This window comes from Salmo salar, chromosome 16, assembly GCF_965601325.2.
Source record: "Salmo salar chromosome 16, fSalSal1, whole genome shotgun sequence".
Taxonomy (NCBI): Eukaryota; Metazoa; Chordata; class Actinopteri; order Salmoniformes; family Salmonidae; genus Salmo; species Salmo salar.
The window spans coordinates 79,532,292-79,547,202 of record NC_138306.1 but is presented as its reverse complement, the minus strand read 5'-3'; the positions used below and the strand labels follow the sequence as shown (position 1 = coordinate 79,547,202).

The 14,911-nt window shown below is 44.8% G+C and overlaps 2 protein-coding genes across 2 annotated transcripts in view; both read left to right on the top strand.

Annotated features, from left to right (window-relative positions):
* The window catches only part of LOC106574647 (tetraspanin-7), a 30,022-nt gene extending 18,274 nt beyond the window's left edge, over positions 1–11,748 (top strand). Inside the window, exons 2-8 of the mRNA XM_014150640.3 lie at positions 4,644–4,832; positions 5,573–5,647; positions 5,897–5,992; positions 6,211–6,366; positions 6,443–6,526; positions 7,994–8,075; positions 9,911–11,748. Coding sequence (XP_014006115.1) covers positions 4,644–4,832; positions 5,573–5,647; positions 5,897–5,992; positions 6,211–6,366; positions 6,443–6,526; positions 7,994–8,062 — 669 coding nt within the window. The 3' untranslated portion in view covers positions 8,063–8,075; positions 9,911–11,748. The remainder of the gene's footprint in view (positions 1–4,643; positions 4,833–5,572; positions 5,648–5,896; positions 5,993–6,210; positions 6,367–6,442; positions 6,527–7,993; positions 8,076–9,910) is intronic.
* Positions 11,749–12,642: 894 nt separating this feature from the next.
* LOC106592668 (mid1-interacting protein 1-B) lies at positions 12,643–14,373 on the top strand. The gene is made up of 2 exons (XM_014184007.3): positions 12,643–12,880; positions 13,084–14,373. The coding sequence occupies exon 2, from the start codon at positions 13,411–13,413 to the stop codon at positions 13,882–13,884; it is 474 nt and encodes a 157-aa protein (XP_014039482.1). The 5' UTR covers positions 12,643–12,880; positions 13,084–13,410; the 3' UTR covers positions 13,885–14,373.
* Positions 14,374–14,911: the final 538 nt, after the last annotated feature.

Here is a 14,911-nt window from a genome sequence, read left to right as displayed (position 1 = left end):
ACACACACACACACACACACACACACACACACACCCTCTCCCCTTAATCCCTCCTACCTAGGACGGTACCCCCTGCTGATGGAGCATGTAGGGGAGGGAAGCCCCTCGCTTGCTACAGCAGATGGCTCCATGAATCATTCATAGTGTCACGTTGAATAAGACATGAACACTGTAGAGGAGAGGAAACTGAGGACAGGGGAACAGTCCATTACAGGGAAATGAACCTACCGCTGCTCCCAGACATTACTAGAGAAGGGACAGTGGATGGGCATGAGATGGGGACAGAGAGAACTCACTCATATGCTATCTCTCAGATGTGTTCAACAGCGCTGTCTAAGTGTCATGCTACATGTCGGGCAGTGACTCATCTCTCGCTCTCTTTAATCTCTCTCTCTTCTATCTCGCACTAAATACACTCTCTCTTCCCTCCCTTTGTCTTCCTCTCTTTCGTGCTCTGTTTCTCACTCTACCTTTCTCTCCATGTCTCTCTCTCTATATATCTCCCCCATCTCCCTATCTCTCTCTCTCTCTCTCTCTCTCTCTCTCTCTCTCAGTGTCTGACTCACTCCATCTGTGAGAGTGTTGCTGTTCCTTCTCATGCTGTGTTCTTGGGTAATCAGGCAGACAGACAGGGACTGAGACAGACAGACAGACAGACAGACAGACAGACAGACAGACAGACAGACAGACAGACAGACAGACAGACAGACAGACAGACAGACAGACAGACAGACAGACAGACAGACAGACAGACAGACAGACAGACAGATAGACAGACAGACAGGGAGGGAGACAGGGAGGGAGCCAGGGAGGGAGGGAGAATGGCAGACAGGGAGGGAGGGAGAATGGCAGACAGGGAGGGGGCAGGGAGGGAGGCAGGCAGACAGTGAAGGGGGAAGGCAGGCTGCTCTGTATGTGTCAGCGGGCCTCTGACGCACGGCCAGCGCCAGACATGCTCAGAATCACAACAACATTTTCCAACGCATGGTGGCTACAGGGAGGTGACGCTTCCCAAATGGCACCCTATTCCCTATATAGTGCACTACTTTTGACCAGAGCCCTATGGGAAGTGCACTATGTAGGGAATAGGGTGCCATTTGGGATGCAGACGCTGTGCCACTGCTCGAGGTAGATGTTGCCCTTTACCACAGATCTAGGATCAGATCTCTCTAACTCCTATCCTAAACTTAACCATCAGGGGAATGACAAAATATCTGACCTTGTATCAGTGGTTAGGTAACCTTTTTCCATGTGCTTCCTCTCTGCCGTGTTCGTTGTCATGTTAACCATGAGGCATAGCAATGATAAGAGAATTTCTTAGCTGTGCCACTACTACCATGCACTCCTTCCTGGTCTGAAACTGTGGTGATGAAACATGCTGCTGAATCTGTGCCTCAGCAGCATGCAGCTCTGGTATCTGTGTCACACAGTCATTAGCATGGCCATGAGACACACCGATCTGGGGGGGGGGGGGACTTTTTTCTGGTTCATGTACAGTCAATGAACTAAGCAGACCAGACCCAGCTGCTAATGCATTGGGGCCAATGGGAGAGCTACCCCTTAAGCAGACCAGAAATATGACAATTTCTTTCAATGGTAAACAGCCTGAGTGGGACCTCTTTATTTATCCACCATCTTTGATATAGATCTCTCCGATAAAGTCTTCCTCTGGTGCTGTTCAGTGTGGGTCAGACACATATTGGTTTGGGGCGGCAGGTAGACTGGTGGTTAGAGTGTTGGGCCAGTAACCGAAAGGTTGCTAGATCAAATCCCTGAGCTGACAAGGTAAAAATCTGTTGTTCTGCCCCTGAACAAGGCAGTTAACCCACTGTTCCTAGGCCGTCATTGTAAATAATAATTTATTCTTAACTGACTTGCCTGGTTAAATAAAATATTGAATAGGCTGATATTTATGGCAGAGCACTGCGTTCACATTTCACACCAGCTGAGCCAACGCCTTCTGGCTTGTTTAAGGAAGGAGTGAGCTTCTACCAGAGAAGCTATAAGGTGAGATAAGATAAGCATATTTAGTTATGGTTGAGGGCAGGGGTGATAGTTTCTTCAGTGATGTCATTGCTATGCTAGTAAGGGACGACTAGCCGCCTTAACAATGAAGAAAACCTTGACCCAACCCTGCGACCTGCTAACTGGTTTTACAAAGAAAGGAACTCCAGTTATTGTCATTTTAGATGTAATCCTGATTCCTGATCTTCCCTACCACACATATGCTGTTAAATAATGACTGAAATATGCATATATTAATAATAATGGAGAGATATAGAGAGGAACTCCATGGAGAACCCAGTCCTTGAGTGGAACCCCTGCTTTGAATAAGGACCCCAAATCCCCAAAGTGAATACATTAACCCACTTTTCAATCCACATTAATTTAATGATATGTAGGAGGAGATTCATATCTGTCATGTTTTTTGTGTATATGTAGGGCTCCCGAGTGGCGCAGCGGTCTAAGGCACTGCATCTCAGTGCTAGAGGTGTCACTACAGACCCTGGTTCAATTCCAGGCTGTATCACCATAGGCTGTGATTGGGAGTCCCATAGGACGGTGCACAATTGGCCCAGCGTCGTTAGGGTTTGGCCAGGGTTGGCCGTCATTGTAAATAAGAATCTGTTCTTAACTGACTTGCCTAGTTAAATAAAGGTTAAAGAAAAATAATAATTTACCATAATTTACACGTTGAGGTTAGGTTACCAGTAGTAGCCTTCCTTTCTAGACCCACAATCTCACACTGTTCAGAACAGTTTTTATGATTTTTTTCCTCATCAAAGGGAATGGGATCTTCTCCTCTGGACAGGTGGACGTGCCACTGCTGAGCTGTTCTTGTCTAATGATGTTCTGTATTATGTTATTCTGTATTATGTTTCATGTTTTGTGTGGACCCCAGGAAGAGTAGCTGCTGCTTTTGCAACAGCTAATGGGGATACTAATAAAATACCAAATTCCAGTCTTTACCAATAACCACAGCACCATCTGCTGGTTCAAGAACACACTACTAGAGGGCTCTACACAGAATAGTCTGGGCACACAATTATTTATTTATACACTAGATGACTGATAGGGGGCGCTGTTGTAAAACATATTTTCGAAGCAATAGAAATGCATGTATTAATGTGTACATTTGTTTTTGCCTCGTTTATTCTGTTAGACACATTAATGCATACTATGCATATTATGTGAGCTAAACATAAAATAACAATTTATGAAAACATTTTCCTTAAAGTATAATTTGTTTTATTACTAATGTTACTTCAACAAAAAAAATACTTAAATACATGTTCTTGAAACATTTAACTGAAATACAGTAGCATCCCATGTATTCCTATGGAGACTGGTCCTACTGGGGAGTGCCAATATGGTCGACAGGTGGCTTCAAAGCCTCACAATGGATAATACATAGAATTCACAATCCAGGGTTTATATACATCATTGGGTGCACATAATAAGCACTAGTAGAAACACACAAATATAACAACAACATAAAAGAATGGGAAGATGGTTTTGTATGATGCACTGACAAAATGCATCATAACCTAGGGTTAGAGCCAAGATGGAGGTGCGGTTGCTTCAACACAGCGTCACCTATTAGTCATCTAGTGTATATATCATAGAGAGAGCAAAGCGTTCAGTCAACATCGACTACTGCATGCTGGTGTTGGGTGGGCTTTTGGAAGGCCTGCATTCACTCAGTCACTCTTTTCACGCCACTTCAATACAAAGTGATTTTCATAGTAGGTTAGGAGAGCATTTTCGCTAAACCTAACCCATTTCCTAACCTTAACCTCAGTCTCCTAACCTGCTGCATTAATTATCCTAACCTGTGGTGTAAGTTCTACTAACCTTCTACGAATTTTTTTTTTTCGCCTTATGAATATGGAGTTTTTCCTGGTCACGATACATGGTCAGGAATCAGTCATCATTCATGAGTAGGGCCAAAGACGGTGGAAAAATCAAGATATCCCATAAAGGCTGTTTGCCATTGAAATAAATGTTCACAGTTCCCATCTACTTAATGGAATTTGTATTTGTTTCATTGACCCATTATTGACATTGTCCCAAAATGTTTTGTTCGTCGGCACTCAAGTTTTCAAGATATGTAACTTTCAAAATACAGAAATCGTCATACGGTATGATTTCTGTATTTTGAAAGTGAAATATCTTGAAAACTTGACAGCAGCTGGGTCTGGTCTACTTAGTAAGTATTAGTTATTTTTAACCAGAAAAAAGGAGCCTATAAAATGTCTCGCTTTCTCTTCTGTCTCATGAGCCATGCAGTGAGGATTCAGATTCTTTCATTGGGTGGCAGCAAAGAGCTATCTCCAGTGCCACTAACAGCATTATAGTAGATCGGCAGTGTATCATTTACTGTGTAATCAATGGTTTATTACACAGAGAATTTGACTGGTTTTATGGACAACTGCTTAAACAGACCACTGACATTTCATATCATATGTAACGTGTCATTTAGCATGAAGCTGTGATGGTTGTGTTACAGTTGTGCCACCTATCATCTCTATGGGTCTGAAACCTCCAGGGATGCCCTTGATGACTTTTTAGTGACAGGGCTCTAATGCTGTCTTTCACCTTCTCTCGTCTCTCTCTCTCTCTCTCTCTCTCTCTCTCTCCAGATCACGGGGGCGATCCTCTTAGCTGTGGGACTATGGGGGAAGTTTATGCTGGGTGCGTACATATCTATCATCGCTGACAGCTCCACCAACGCTCCTTATGTTCTCATTGGCACCGGAACATGCATCATCGTGTTCGGACTGTTTGGATGCTTCGCTACCTGCCGCGGGAGCCCATGGATGCTCAAGCTGGTGAGAGCTAGGAGAAGTTGGTGAGAGCTAGGAGAAGTTGATGAGAGCTAGGAGAAGTTGGCGGGAGCTAGGAGAAGTTGGCGAGAGCTAGGAGAAGTTGGTGAGATCTAGGAAAAGTTGATGAGAGCTAGAAGTTGATGAGCTAGGAGAAGTTGGCGAGATCTAGGAGAAGTTGGTGAGAGCTAGGAGAAGTTGGTGAGAGCTAGGAGAAGTTGGTGAGAGCTAGGAGAAGTTGGTGAGAGCCAGGAGAAGTTGGTGAGAGCTAGGAGAAGTTGGTGAGAGCTAGGAGAAGTTGGTGAGAGCTAGGAGAAGTTGGTGAGAGCCAGGAGAAGTTGGTGAGAGCTAGGAGAAGTTGGTGAGAGCTAGGAGAAGTTGGTGAGAGCTAGGATAAGTTGGTGAGAGCTAGGAGAAGTTGGTGAGAGCTAGGAGAAGTTGGTGAGAGCTAGGAGAAGTTGTCATCCGAGTAACTCAAATCTATTCCACATTGGTTCAAAGTATTATCATTGAAATGACGTGGAAACAACGTTAATTCAACCAGTGTGTGCCCAGTGGGTTTGTTTCTGTCTTTGTTTCGTTTTTGATTTCTTTCCTTCTAAAAATGTCTTCCTTTCCTACTGTCATTCAACGTTCCTTGCAGTGTTTCGAGGATCTTATTGTGAGCAAAGGGTGAGAAAGTCTGCGAACTATACACAGTAACTCATTGGCCGTTTTGTGGCGCCCTGTGTGCTCTCTCTCTGCAGTATGCCATGTTCCTGTCCCTGATCTTCCTGGCAGAGCTTGTGGCTGGCATCTCCGGCTTTGTCTTTCGTCATGAGGTAGGTGGCCCTGCCATACCTGCCTCTGGCACTCACCCACAGGATCATGAGTACCCACCCACTGTGCACAAATGTCAATTCAACGTCTATTCCACGTTAGTTAAACGTAATTTTGTTGAACTGACATGGAAACAATGTTGATTCAACTAGTGTGTGCCCAGTGGGCAGAATTCATCGGTCAGAGTGTCCATCTGTTTCACAACAGGAGAAGCTATGAACACAATAAGAACTGTGTGTTTGTGTTCCCAGATAAAGGGAACCTTCCAGAGGACCTTCAGTGAGGCAGTGAAGAACTACAATTCCCAGGACGAGAGGAGCCTGGCTGTGGACAATGTGCAGCGCAGTGTGAGTGACGGTCATTTTGACAGCCAAATTAGGATTGTGATTAAAAACGGATTGTGATAAATCTCTCTCTCCAACCCCCCTCTCTCTCTATCTCTCTTGCTCTCTCCATCCCTCTCTCTCTCTCCATCCCTCTCTCTCCCCTCCCTCTCCATCCCTCTCTCGCTCTCTCTTGCTCTCTCTCCCTCTCCATCTCTCTCCATCCCCCTCTCTCCCTCCAGTTGAAATGCTGTGGTGTGTTGAACTACACCAGCTGGTTGTCCAGTATCTGGTTCCCTAACAACGGCATCCCACCCAGCTGCTGTGCCAGCATCTCTGACTGTAACTCTTCTGACCTGCGAAATGTCACCATAGCCCCCAGCAAGGTCCACCAGCAGGTCAGACACACACACGGACAGACAGACACACACCGTACACACTGACAAACACACTCACTTGTCTTGTCTTCTACAGGGCTGTTATGAGCTGGTGACTGACTTCATTGAGACTAACATGGGGATCATTGCTGGAGTGACATTTGGAATAGCTGTCTCACAAGTAAGTAACAGTATGGGCCAGTTGTTCTTCCACTCTCCTTCTGTGTGTGTGTGTGTGTGTGTGTGTGTGAGCGTGCGCCCAGTGCAGGTTATTAATGATTACACACGGCTGGGGCGATGTTCACCGCTGCTCCTTCAGACCCAATCAGCTAGTCCGCCACTCAGAGTCTGTTCCATCACACACATACCATTCAGGCGCGCCTCGGGAACTATTATGCAGACCAGAGTACAAGAGCACACACACACGCTCTCCATCCCTCTCGCTTTTCCACATACGCATACAGACACACACACTCTCGCTCTCCCCTACCTCCTTCCTTCTCCAGCTCCCTCTCTCCATTCCTCTTCTCTCTCCATTTCTCCTCTCTCTCCCTCCTTCGCTCTCTCCTCCTTTCTCCTCTCTCTCTCTCTTTCTCTCTCTCTACTCTGCGCGAGTGTGGTCGTTACTTCCTGCTCGGGCTGACATGCTCGATTAGCCCCACAGCGCCGCTCGTCGTCACAGCGACCCCCTCCATTACCCTTAATGGGCCTGGGGGAGGTAGGTAGAGAGAGTGAGAGTGTGTGTGTGTCTCCGTGGATGCTGTGACCTGCGACGGCCTGCTCTTCTGCAGTCCCGAGCCCATTAATTGCACCGTAAACGTTATGGAGGGAAGCGGCGAGGGGAGAAGGAGGGGTGGCAGAGAGAGATCAATGACACCTCTTAGAGGAGCAGCCACCCCTTTAATGCATCTTATCCCTATCCCTTCTCTCTTCCTTCCCTGATCCCTCCTCTCCTCCTTCCCTGATCCCTCCTTGGCCCTCCATCCCCCGGCAATGAGGATGGATGGAAGAGGGTGGAGGGAAGAGGGGGAGGATGGAGGGAAGAGGGGGAGGGTGGAGGGAAGAGGGGGAGGATGGAGGGAAGAGGGGAAAGGTGGAGGGAAGAGGGGGAGGATGGAGGGAAGAGGGTGGAGGGAAGAGGGGGAGGATGGATGGAAGAGGGAGAGGGTGGAGGGAAGAGGGGGAGGATGGAGGGAAGAGGGGGAGGGTGGAGGGAAGAGGGGGAGGATGGAGGGAAGAGGGGAAAGGTGGAGGGAAGAGGGGGAGGATGGAGGGAAGAGGGGGAGGGAAGAGGGGGAGGGTGGAGGGAAGAGGGGGAGGATGGAGGGAAGAGGGGGAGGGTGGAGGGAAGAGGGGGAGGATGGAGGGAAGAGGGGAAAGGTGGAGGGAAGAGGGGGAGGATGGAGGGAAGAGGGGAAAGGTGGAGGGAAGAGGGGGAGGATGGAGGGAAGACTGAGGACCTCTAAGAGAGATGATTTATTGTGTTCTGTTGGAACTGACTCATTTTCATCACCACCCCTCTCTCTCGCTTTCTTTCTCTCCCTCTCTTTTTCTCTCTCTCTCCCACTCTCTCCTCTCTCACTCTCTCTCTCTTTCTCCCACTCTCTCTTTCTCTCTCTTTTTTCACTCTCTCTCTCTTTCTCTCCAGTCAATTGGTATGCTGTTGGCATGCTGTCTGTCGCGGCTTATCACTGCCAACCAATATGAGATGGTGTAGCAGTGAGGTGCAGGTGAGTCTGACACACACACAAATACTTTATTTGAATCCACCAATCAAATTTACAAAAAAAGGATCCAAACAGTTCAAAGGTCCATGTATGCATGGCACTCAAGGGTACAGAAAGCACATCCTTCTCCAAACAGCTAGGCTGCCACCAGCTTGCACCTCCACCCCAGGCTGTCCCAGCATGCCACGAGGGGCTGGTATTTAAGCAGCTTCTCAGCAAAGGCCTGCTCCATGTAGCCGTCCAATGAGCAGCCCACTTCCAAAACGAACACCTCCCCCTGGCCTCCCCGCACAACAACAACATCTGGCACACAGGAAAACCCACCGTTATCAATATCAAACGAGCTTCCCTCACACAAGAATGTTTATGCATGCGTGCTGTTGGTGAGACCACTTGTCCCACCTTGCTGGCTATTTATCACGGTTGTCGTAGGATGAAGCGGACCAAAGTGCAGCGTGATTATCGTTCCACATATTTTATTGAACTGTGAAACTATGCAATACATACAAAATAAACTGAATAAACAAAAACAACAAACCGTGACGAAGAGTTAACATACACGTACTGAAAAACAATCTCCCACAAACCCAGGTGGGAAAAACACCTACTTAAGTATGATCTCCAATTAGAGACAACGATGACCAGCTGCCTCTAATTGGAGATCATCCCAAACAAAACCTAACATAGAAATACAAAAACTAGAACATGACAACATAGAAAATCTAAACTAGAAAAACCCCTGTCACGCCCTGACCTACTCTACCATAGAAAATAACAGCTTTCTATGGTCAGGACATGACACTATCAGGTCAACAAGGCGGTCATGTCTAGCAATGTATAAATCCTTGTATGATCAGCAGCCATTCATAACATGGGCAATGGACTCCATTTCATTTGACTCATGTAGAATACAAAATGGGTCATTATCTGCAGGGTACCAGAGTGCTACACACACACACACACACACTTGTGTAGTGCTATTTGTCTCTGTGACTAAGCAGTGTAATAAGGGGTTGTGTCACAGACCTCCATGGCTGGAACCCCTACAGCCCCCTGCAAGTCGCAGTCAAACACACACACACACACAAACGTGATCTCACTATGCAAGGTGGTTATCGCTAGCTCACACCTTCCCAGCAGGCCCCTCTAATTGGCCGTCCCTGACTGTGCTGCTGTGGATTATAACTAAAGCTGTTTGGCTCGCAATTAAACACTCTGATTTATACCGTGTTGGCAGGGCTGTGTGGCGTGATTATGCCTTAAAGAGTTAGAATCCCCCACTTCTCCCCCCTATGACACACTGGCTTAACCTCATAGGGTTTAGCCTCATAGGGTTTAGCCTGCTAGCGGTTAGCATGGCCGAGCTTCACCAGAGCGTCATTGTCAATTCGAAGCTTGCAGAAACTGTTACTGGCTCCTATCCACCAGACACTGGTTGGCTGTTTCGTCACTTCAGAAGCCTCAGGGCTCTAAATAGACCTGAAGCCTGGCACGGGAGGGTTAACAGACAGACTGCGTTCCACAGGTGCAGAGAGAGAGAGTGGCATTTAGGCTTCTTACACACGTCACAGTCCAAAGGCTCCGCTCATTACAGCAGACAAATGGCTATCCCTCTGGCTGTGTGGCGGCCCTGCAGAGACTTCTCAGGGAGATCTGTCTTCCAAAAGCTTCAGGTGACAAGTTCCAAAAGAGAGGATCCCCTCGTCGTCACTGATTATGGGGGGTGGTGATGGTGTTTTCAGGGAATGTAGACACACATGCGCAGACACACACGTTCACACACAATCATGTTGAGTCTCTCTGTGATTGTCGGCACCTTTGTTCTTGTTTCCTTTCAGGGAGACCAGGAGGAGGAGAAAGTACACGTCACCTTGGAAACTGGGGAGGAACACACCCAAACGCTGGCACACTCCATTCTTACTTTTCCACTCCTTATCTTTCTTACTTTATCGCTCTCTTTCATCTCTTTGAACACATTCCTTAATATGCCATCATGCCATGATTAAAAATGTTACCTTTCAAGACTATGAATGGTTGTCGATTAGCACCTGCCTCAGCCATATGCTCCGATCCAGGCATGCCATGCCTAATTGAAATAGTACCAATCTTCACTTACACAAGTTGACAATATTCCTAAGAAATTGCCTTGATGCAACATAGCTCCTCGTTCGACGGCTATCTTCCCCAGTCTAAATTTCCTGGAAATAATTTGAGAGATGCCATCAGAATTTCCAATATGAGGTCTTTGAAAGAAACTTGAGCCCACTCAGAAGGGACTGAGTTTCTCTAACTGACACACACACACTCTCTCTCACACACACGCACACAGCATCTGCTTTTTGCTGCTACATGGACAACAGTAAACCTACATCCTGCTTCTAATGATTATCACTCTAAATGACCTTGTACAAGTTGCTCTCTGTGGATGTGTATTTATGATGCGTTTAGATCCTCTGTATTCAGTTGAGTCCTGTACTTGGTGATCTCTGCCACTCCCTCCCCTGTGCCTTCTGTCATCAGTTAGTTAGTCATAATGTTGTTTTGTTGTTGTAATATTTTATTTCATTTTAAAAGTCTTAACTAGTCATGCGTGTTTCTATAACAGTAGTCTGAGAGATAGCCATTTTTCTGGTTTAAACCCCAGTTTTGGTGTTCAAATGTTTTTACACGTTCACCTTCTGCTTGAGATCCCACTCTATTTTACTATCCTTGTCCGTTCTCCAGCACATCCAGTTCTCTCTCTCTCTCTCCACCGCCACACCCCAGTACATTCGGTTCCAACTCCCTTCCCCCTGACGAGAGAGAGAGAACTGGATGTGCTGGAGAATGGACAAGGATAGTAAAATAGAGTGGGATCGCTGCACAAACTAGAGTTTCACTGAGTCAGCACTGCTTTCTGATGATGAGAGAAGACTATTCTACTTCTGGTCTTTTGTTGTTGCTGTTTGCTTCTCACTATATGGGATTGGTAGACAGAGAGAGAGCCCACTGGGCACACACTGGTTGAATCAACGTTGTTTCCACATCATTTCAATGAAATGATGTGGAATAGACGATGAATTGATGTCTGTGTCCAGTGAAAGAAAGAGAGAGCGAGAGAGATAGAGAGAGTCATTCTCAGTGGTAGGACTTGAGGTGTTCGAGCTCGATTCGGTCTGTCATTGCTCTGGCTTGGAACAATCAAATGAAATACCACTTTCTGAAGATTTGCCACTTTTGTGTATTACTTAAATGGAGAATCAGTAATATGACAGCAACCTCTTAGGTGGTAATGACTGTAGGAATACTAAGCTTTAGTGGGGGCCTGGGGGTAGAATGGAGTGGGGCAGACCACCGAGGTCACTGACACTGTTACTGGTTTAATTCAACTGTCATGTGAGTACAGCAAGCTGGTTCCAAGATTCTATTTCTGTAATTACTAGGATTATTTTAGTTTTTTTGTTTTGGGGTTTTGACGCATTCTGAAGTTGCTCTGTGTTTTCAGTGGATCAGTATAAAACCAATGTACATGATCAATTAATCTCTCAATCCAAAATTGGACAGATGAAATAAGACTTTGTATAAAAAAAAGAAAGCGTTTTAAAATGCATCACCAGCTAGCATGCCAACAAATGTATGTTGATATTGTGAACAATTGTGATCTTGAATCTATTAATAAAATGTTCATTACATCGTTTCAGTTGTGAGCTTCTGTTGTGAGATATTTACTCTCTCTTTTGTTTCTAGAACCGAGTATTTTTTGTTGTTGATAATAAGGTGGGTAGTTAATCATCATTAATTAATTCTGCCCCTGATAGATCCAATATAATTTACAGGTAGCAATAATATTTTTTACCCCACGGTGTCACTATCACATCTATGAAAAACGTATTCGCGATCCCGTCTAGAAAGGGTGTTCGTGAGGCAGGCTTGACCATAGAATTAGCAATTAGAATAATTTCATAGGATCTTTATGGGCTTAACTGTAAAAAATAAAATAAAAAAACAATTACGAACAAGAACAACATCCAATGAAATCCTTACCGTTTGTTATAATGTAACGTATTCACAATGGACATCCGTATTCGTGATCATGAATCTGTTAGAGCATCAGAAACTATACTATGTTGACACAGCATAAAAAACGAACTACTTTGTTGATAGTGTATACATTGTTAAAATTGTCACTAGTACATCTACTACTTAAAGTGTTTTTGTGGGCAGGAATGACGCAACCCCAGCCTGAATTAAACTCCTGCTTCAACACGTCGCTAGTTTCCTCAGACGAGCCTGCTCTATTTCACCACTCAAATTGCATAATTATGATTCCTTCCTCGCCTCCGTATTTCTTTGAAAGGATGTCATTTGAGACGCTCATATTCAAATGTACACGAGCGCTGGTTTTACTAAAACTGTGAAAGCAAGTTTTTCACAGTACACATTTGAGTCATCAGTATTGAAGTGACATTATGTTATTTTCTTCATAATCTCTCCAAAAGAGGAAGTATGGAAGGAAGGTAAAGATAAGTGTTTTTGTTTTTTGGAGGAAGTAAACATGTTCTAACCGGGATCTGACTTGGCAGAAAATCAGCCGGGTTGGTGAGAAACCGGCTAAAATCTGATTGGCTGAAAACGGAGTTACGGTTTGTGGGCTGATGCAAGTACGCCACTCCTTCACATCACCGTCCTCCTGCTGGTGCTGAGGATTTATTCAACTAGTAAACTGTTATCGCTCACAACAAGCTGTCAAATTAAGACTTTATGCCTTCCACAGAAGTTTAACAAGTTAAGTGGTTATTCGGGAAAATACCAGGGACAATAACATCACGGTGAGTTTGTACTGCTTGAGCTCAATTTATTCTCCAAATATGGCTAGCTAGCTAATGTTAACTGTTCATTCAGTTAGTTGAGAACGGAAGCATCTATTGGCTAGTGTAAGGATTTCTTCATTTTTGCTAGGCCTACTATGCAACTAATGATACTGAAATAACGTTACCTGAAGTAACTAACCGTATGGTGTCTCTTATTTCAGGTCGTTCATCCTGTTACTTTGGCCTGAGGGGGAAAACATTCGACTGAGACAGATCCGGGAACGCCCTTAGAAAAAAGCCACTTGTTAGTCAATTAGTGAGTAACGTTAGGTAGTACAGTTCTCACAAGGCAGGCAAGACGTTTGAGACGTCTGGACGTTTCCTCGGACTGAGTAAGCTTTTGCAGCAGCTAAATTTGTAATTGTAATCCGATAAAGAGCATTAGCTAGTTAGCTTGCTAAGGTTGATTTCAGACTGAGTAAAACTGCATTATCATCGGTGACGTGAGGTAACTAGATTGTCTGCACGCGGTCAGATTTCTCGCAAAAATGATGCAAATTTCGGATTCGTACAATCAAAAGAATTCATTGTTCAATGCAATGAACCGCTTTATTGGTGCCGTAAATAACATGGATCAGACGGTGATGGTTCCTAGTCTGCTAAGAGACGTGCCTCTAGACGAGGAAGAAGAGGTGAAAACGATATCACCGATTAGGACCGCCAGCAATGGGTCAGCCACCTATTTCCAGGACGGGGACATGTACAATTACTATGTGCTGTTAAAATCGATCAGGAATGACATCGAATGGGGGGTCCTACAAGCCGACGACAGGCGGAAAGAAAAAATGGGGGTGACCGCGTTGGACATATCCAGAATAGAATCCGATGATGATGACTTGGAGAAACAATTTCATTATCATTTGACCGGACTGCACACTGTTCTGTCCAAGCTTACCCGGAAAGCAAACACCCTCACGAACAGGTACAATCAGGAGATTGGAATAAGGGGCTGTGGACTGTGACTACTATAAAGTTGAGTGTGTCGGACGATAACATCAAAAGTCATTGGTGAACAGTGGAATGGGATGGGGGATGGGGGGGGGGGGGGGGGTGTCCTAGTGGTATCGTTTGTATTTATTCCCACAGTGGGAATGTAACCTACTAGACGTTTCATATGCATTGTTAAACATTTTCCATCAACTGTTTGAATGATTGTTTGCACTAAGTCTTGTGTATTAATGGCTTGTTGTATGGATGGTCTATCCACGTTAAGATTTTGTTGTTGATTGGGCCACATTGCATAATGCCTACTGACAGTGATTTCATATGGTAGCAATGAGTCATTGCCATTAACTAAATCATATGCTTGATAATCTATGAACTGGAATCAAATGATAATTATTTAGAATTTGAGAGATTCCAAGAGATTAACACCAACTGTAAACCTTATTTAAGCACCATTTTATTTTTCTATAGAAACGACGCCTCAGCGATTAAACATCTTCTCGTTATGTTGTGATCAGTTTATTTGACACAGTCACTGGTTTATTGAGAGGTACACAACTTCGGCATAATAGTTTTGTGACTTGATTGATTAAACTGTAAGATTGTGATTAGTCTGAACTGATGCCTACAGTGGGTATAGGAAGTCACCACCCCCTTTCAAAATGTTCACCTTTTGTTGCCTTACAGCCTGAAATGAAAACACATACATTTAGACTTTTTTCAGCTTTATTTACACACCATAACCCACAATATCCAAGTGAATTTTTGTCTTCAAAACTCAAAGTAAAACAGTAAAATACCCTATTTGGATAAGTGAACACCCCCCTTAGAATTAAACTTGCTGAGGTATAACCAACCACCTTCCAGATCACAAGTCAAGCTAATTGTTTTCCATCTGTGATCCATTTTAGGACTTTGATTAGTTCAGAATAAAAGCAGTTGTTCATAGAGGACTCCACTGCTTAATAGTGCAATTCAAAGCAAAGAATCCACTATGGTAGGAAAGGTACTGTCAAAAGATCTACGAGATAAAGTCGGGATGGA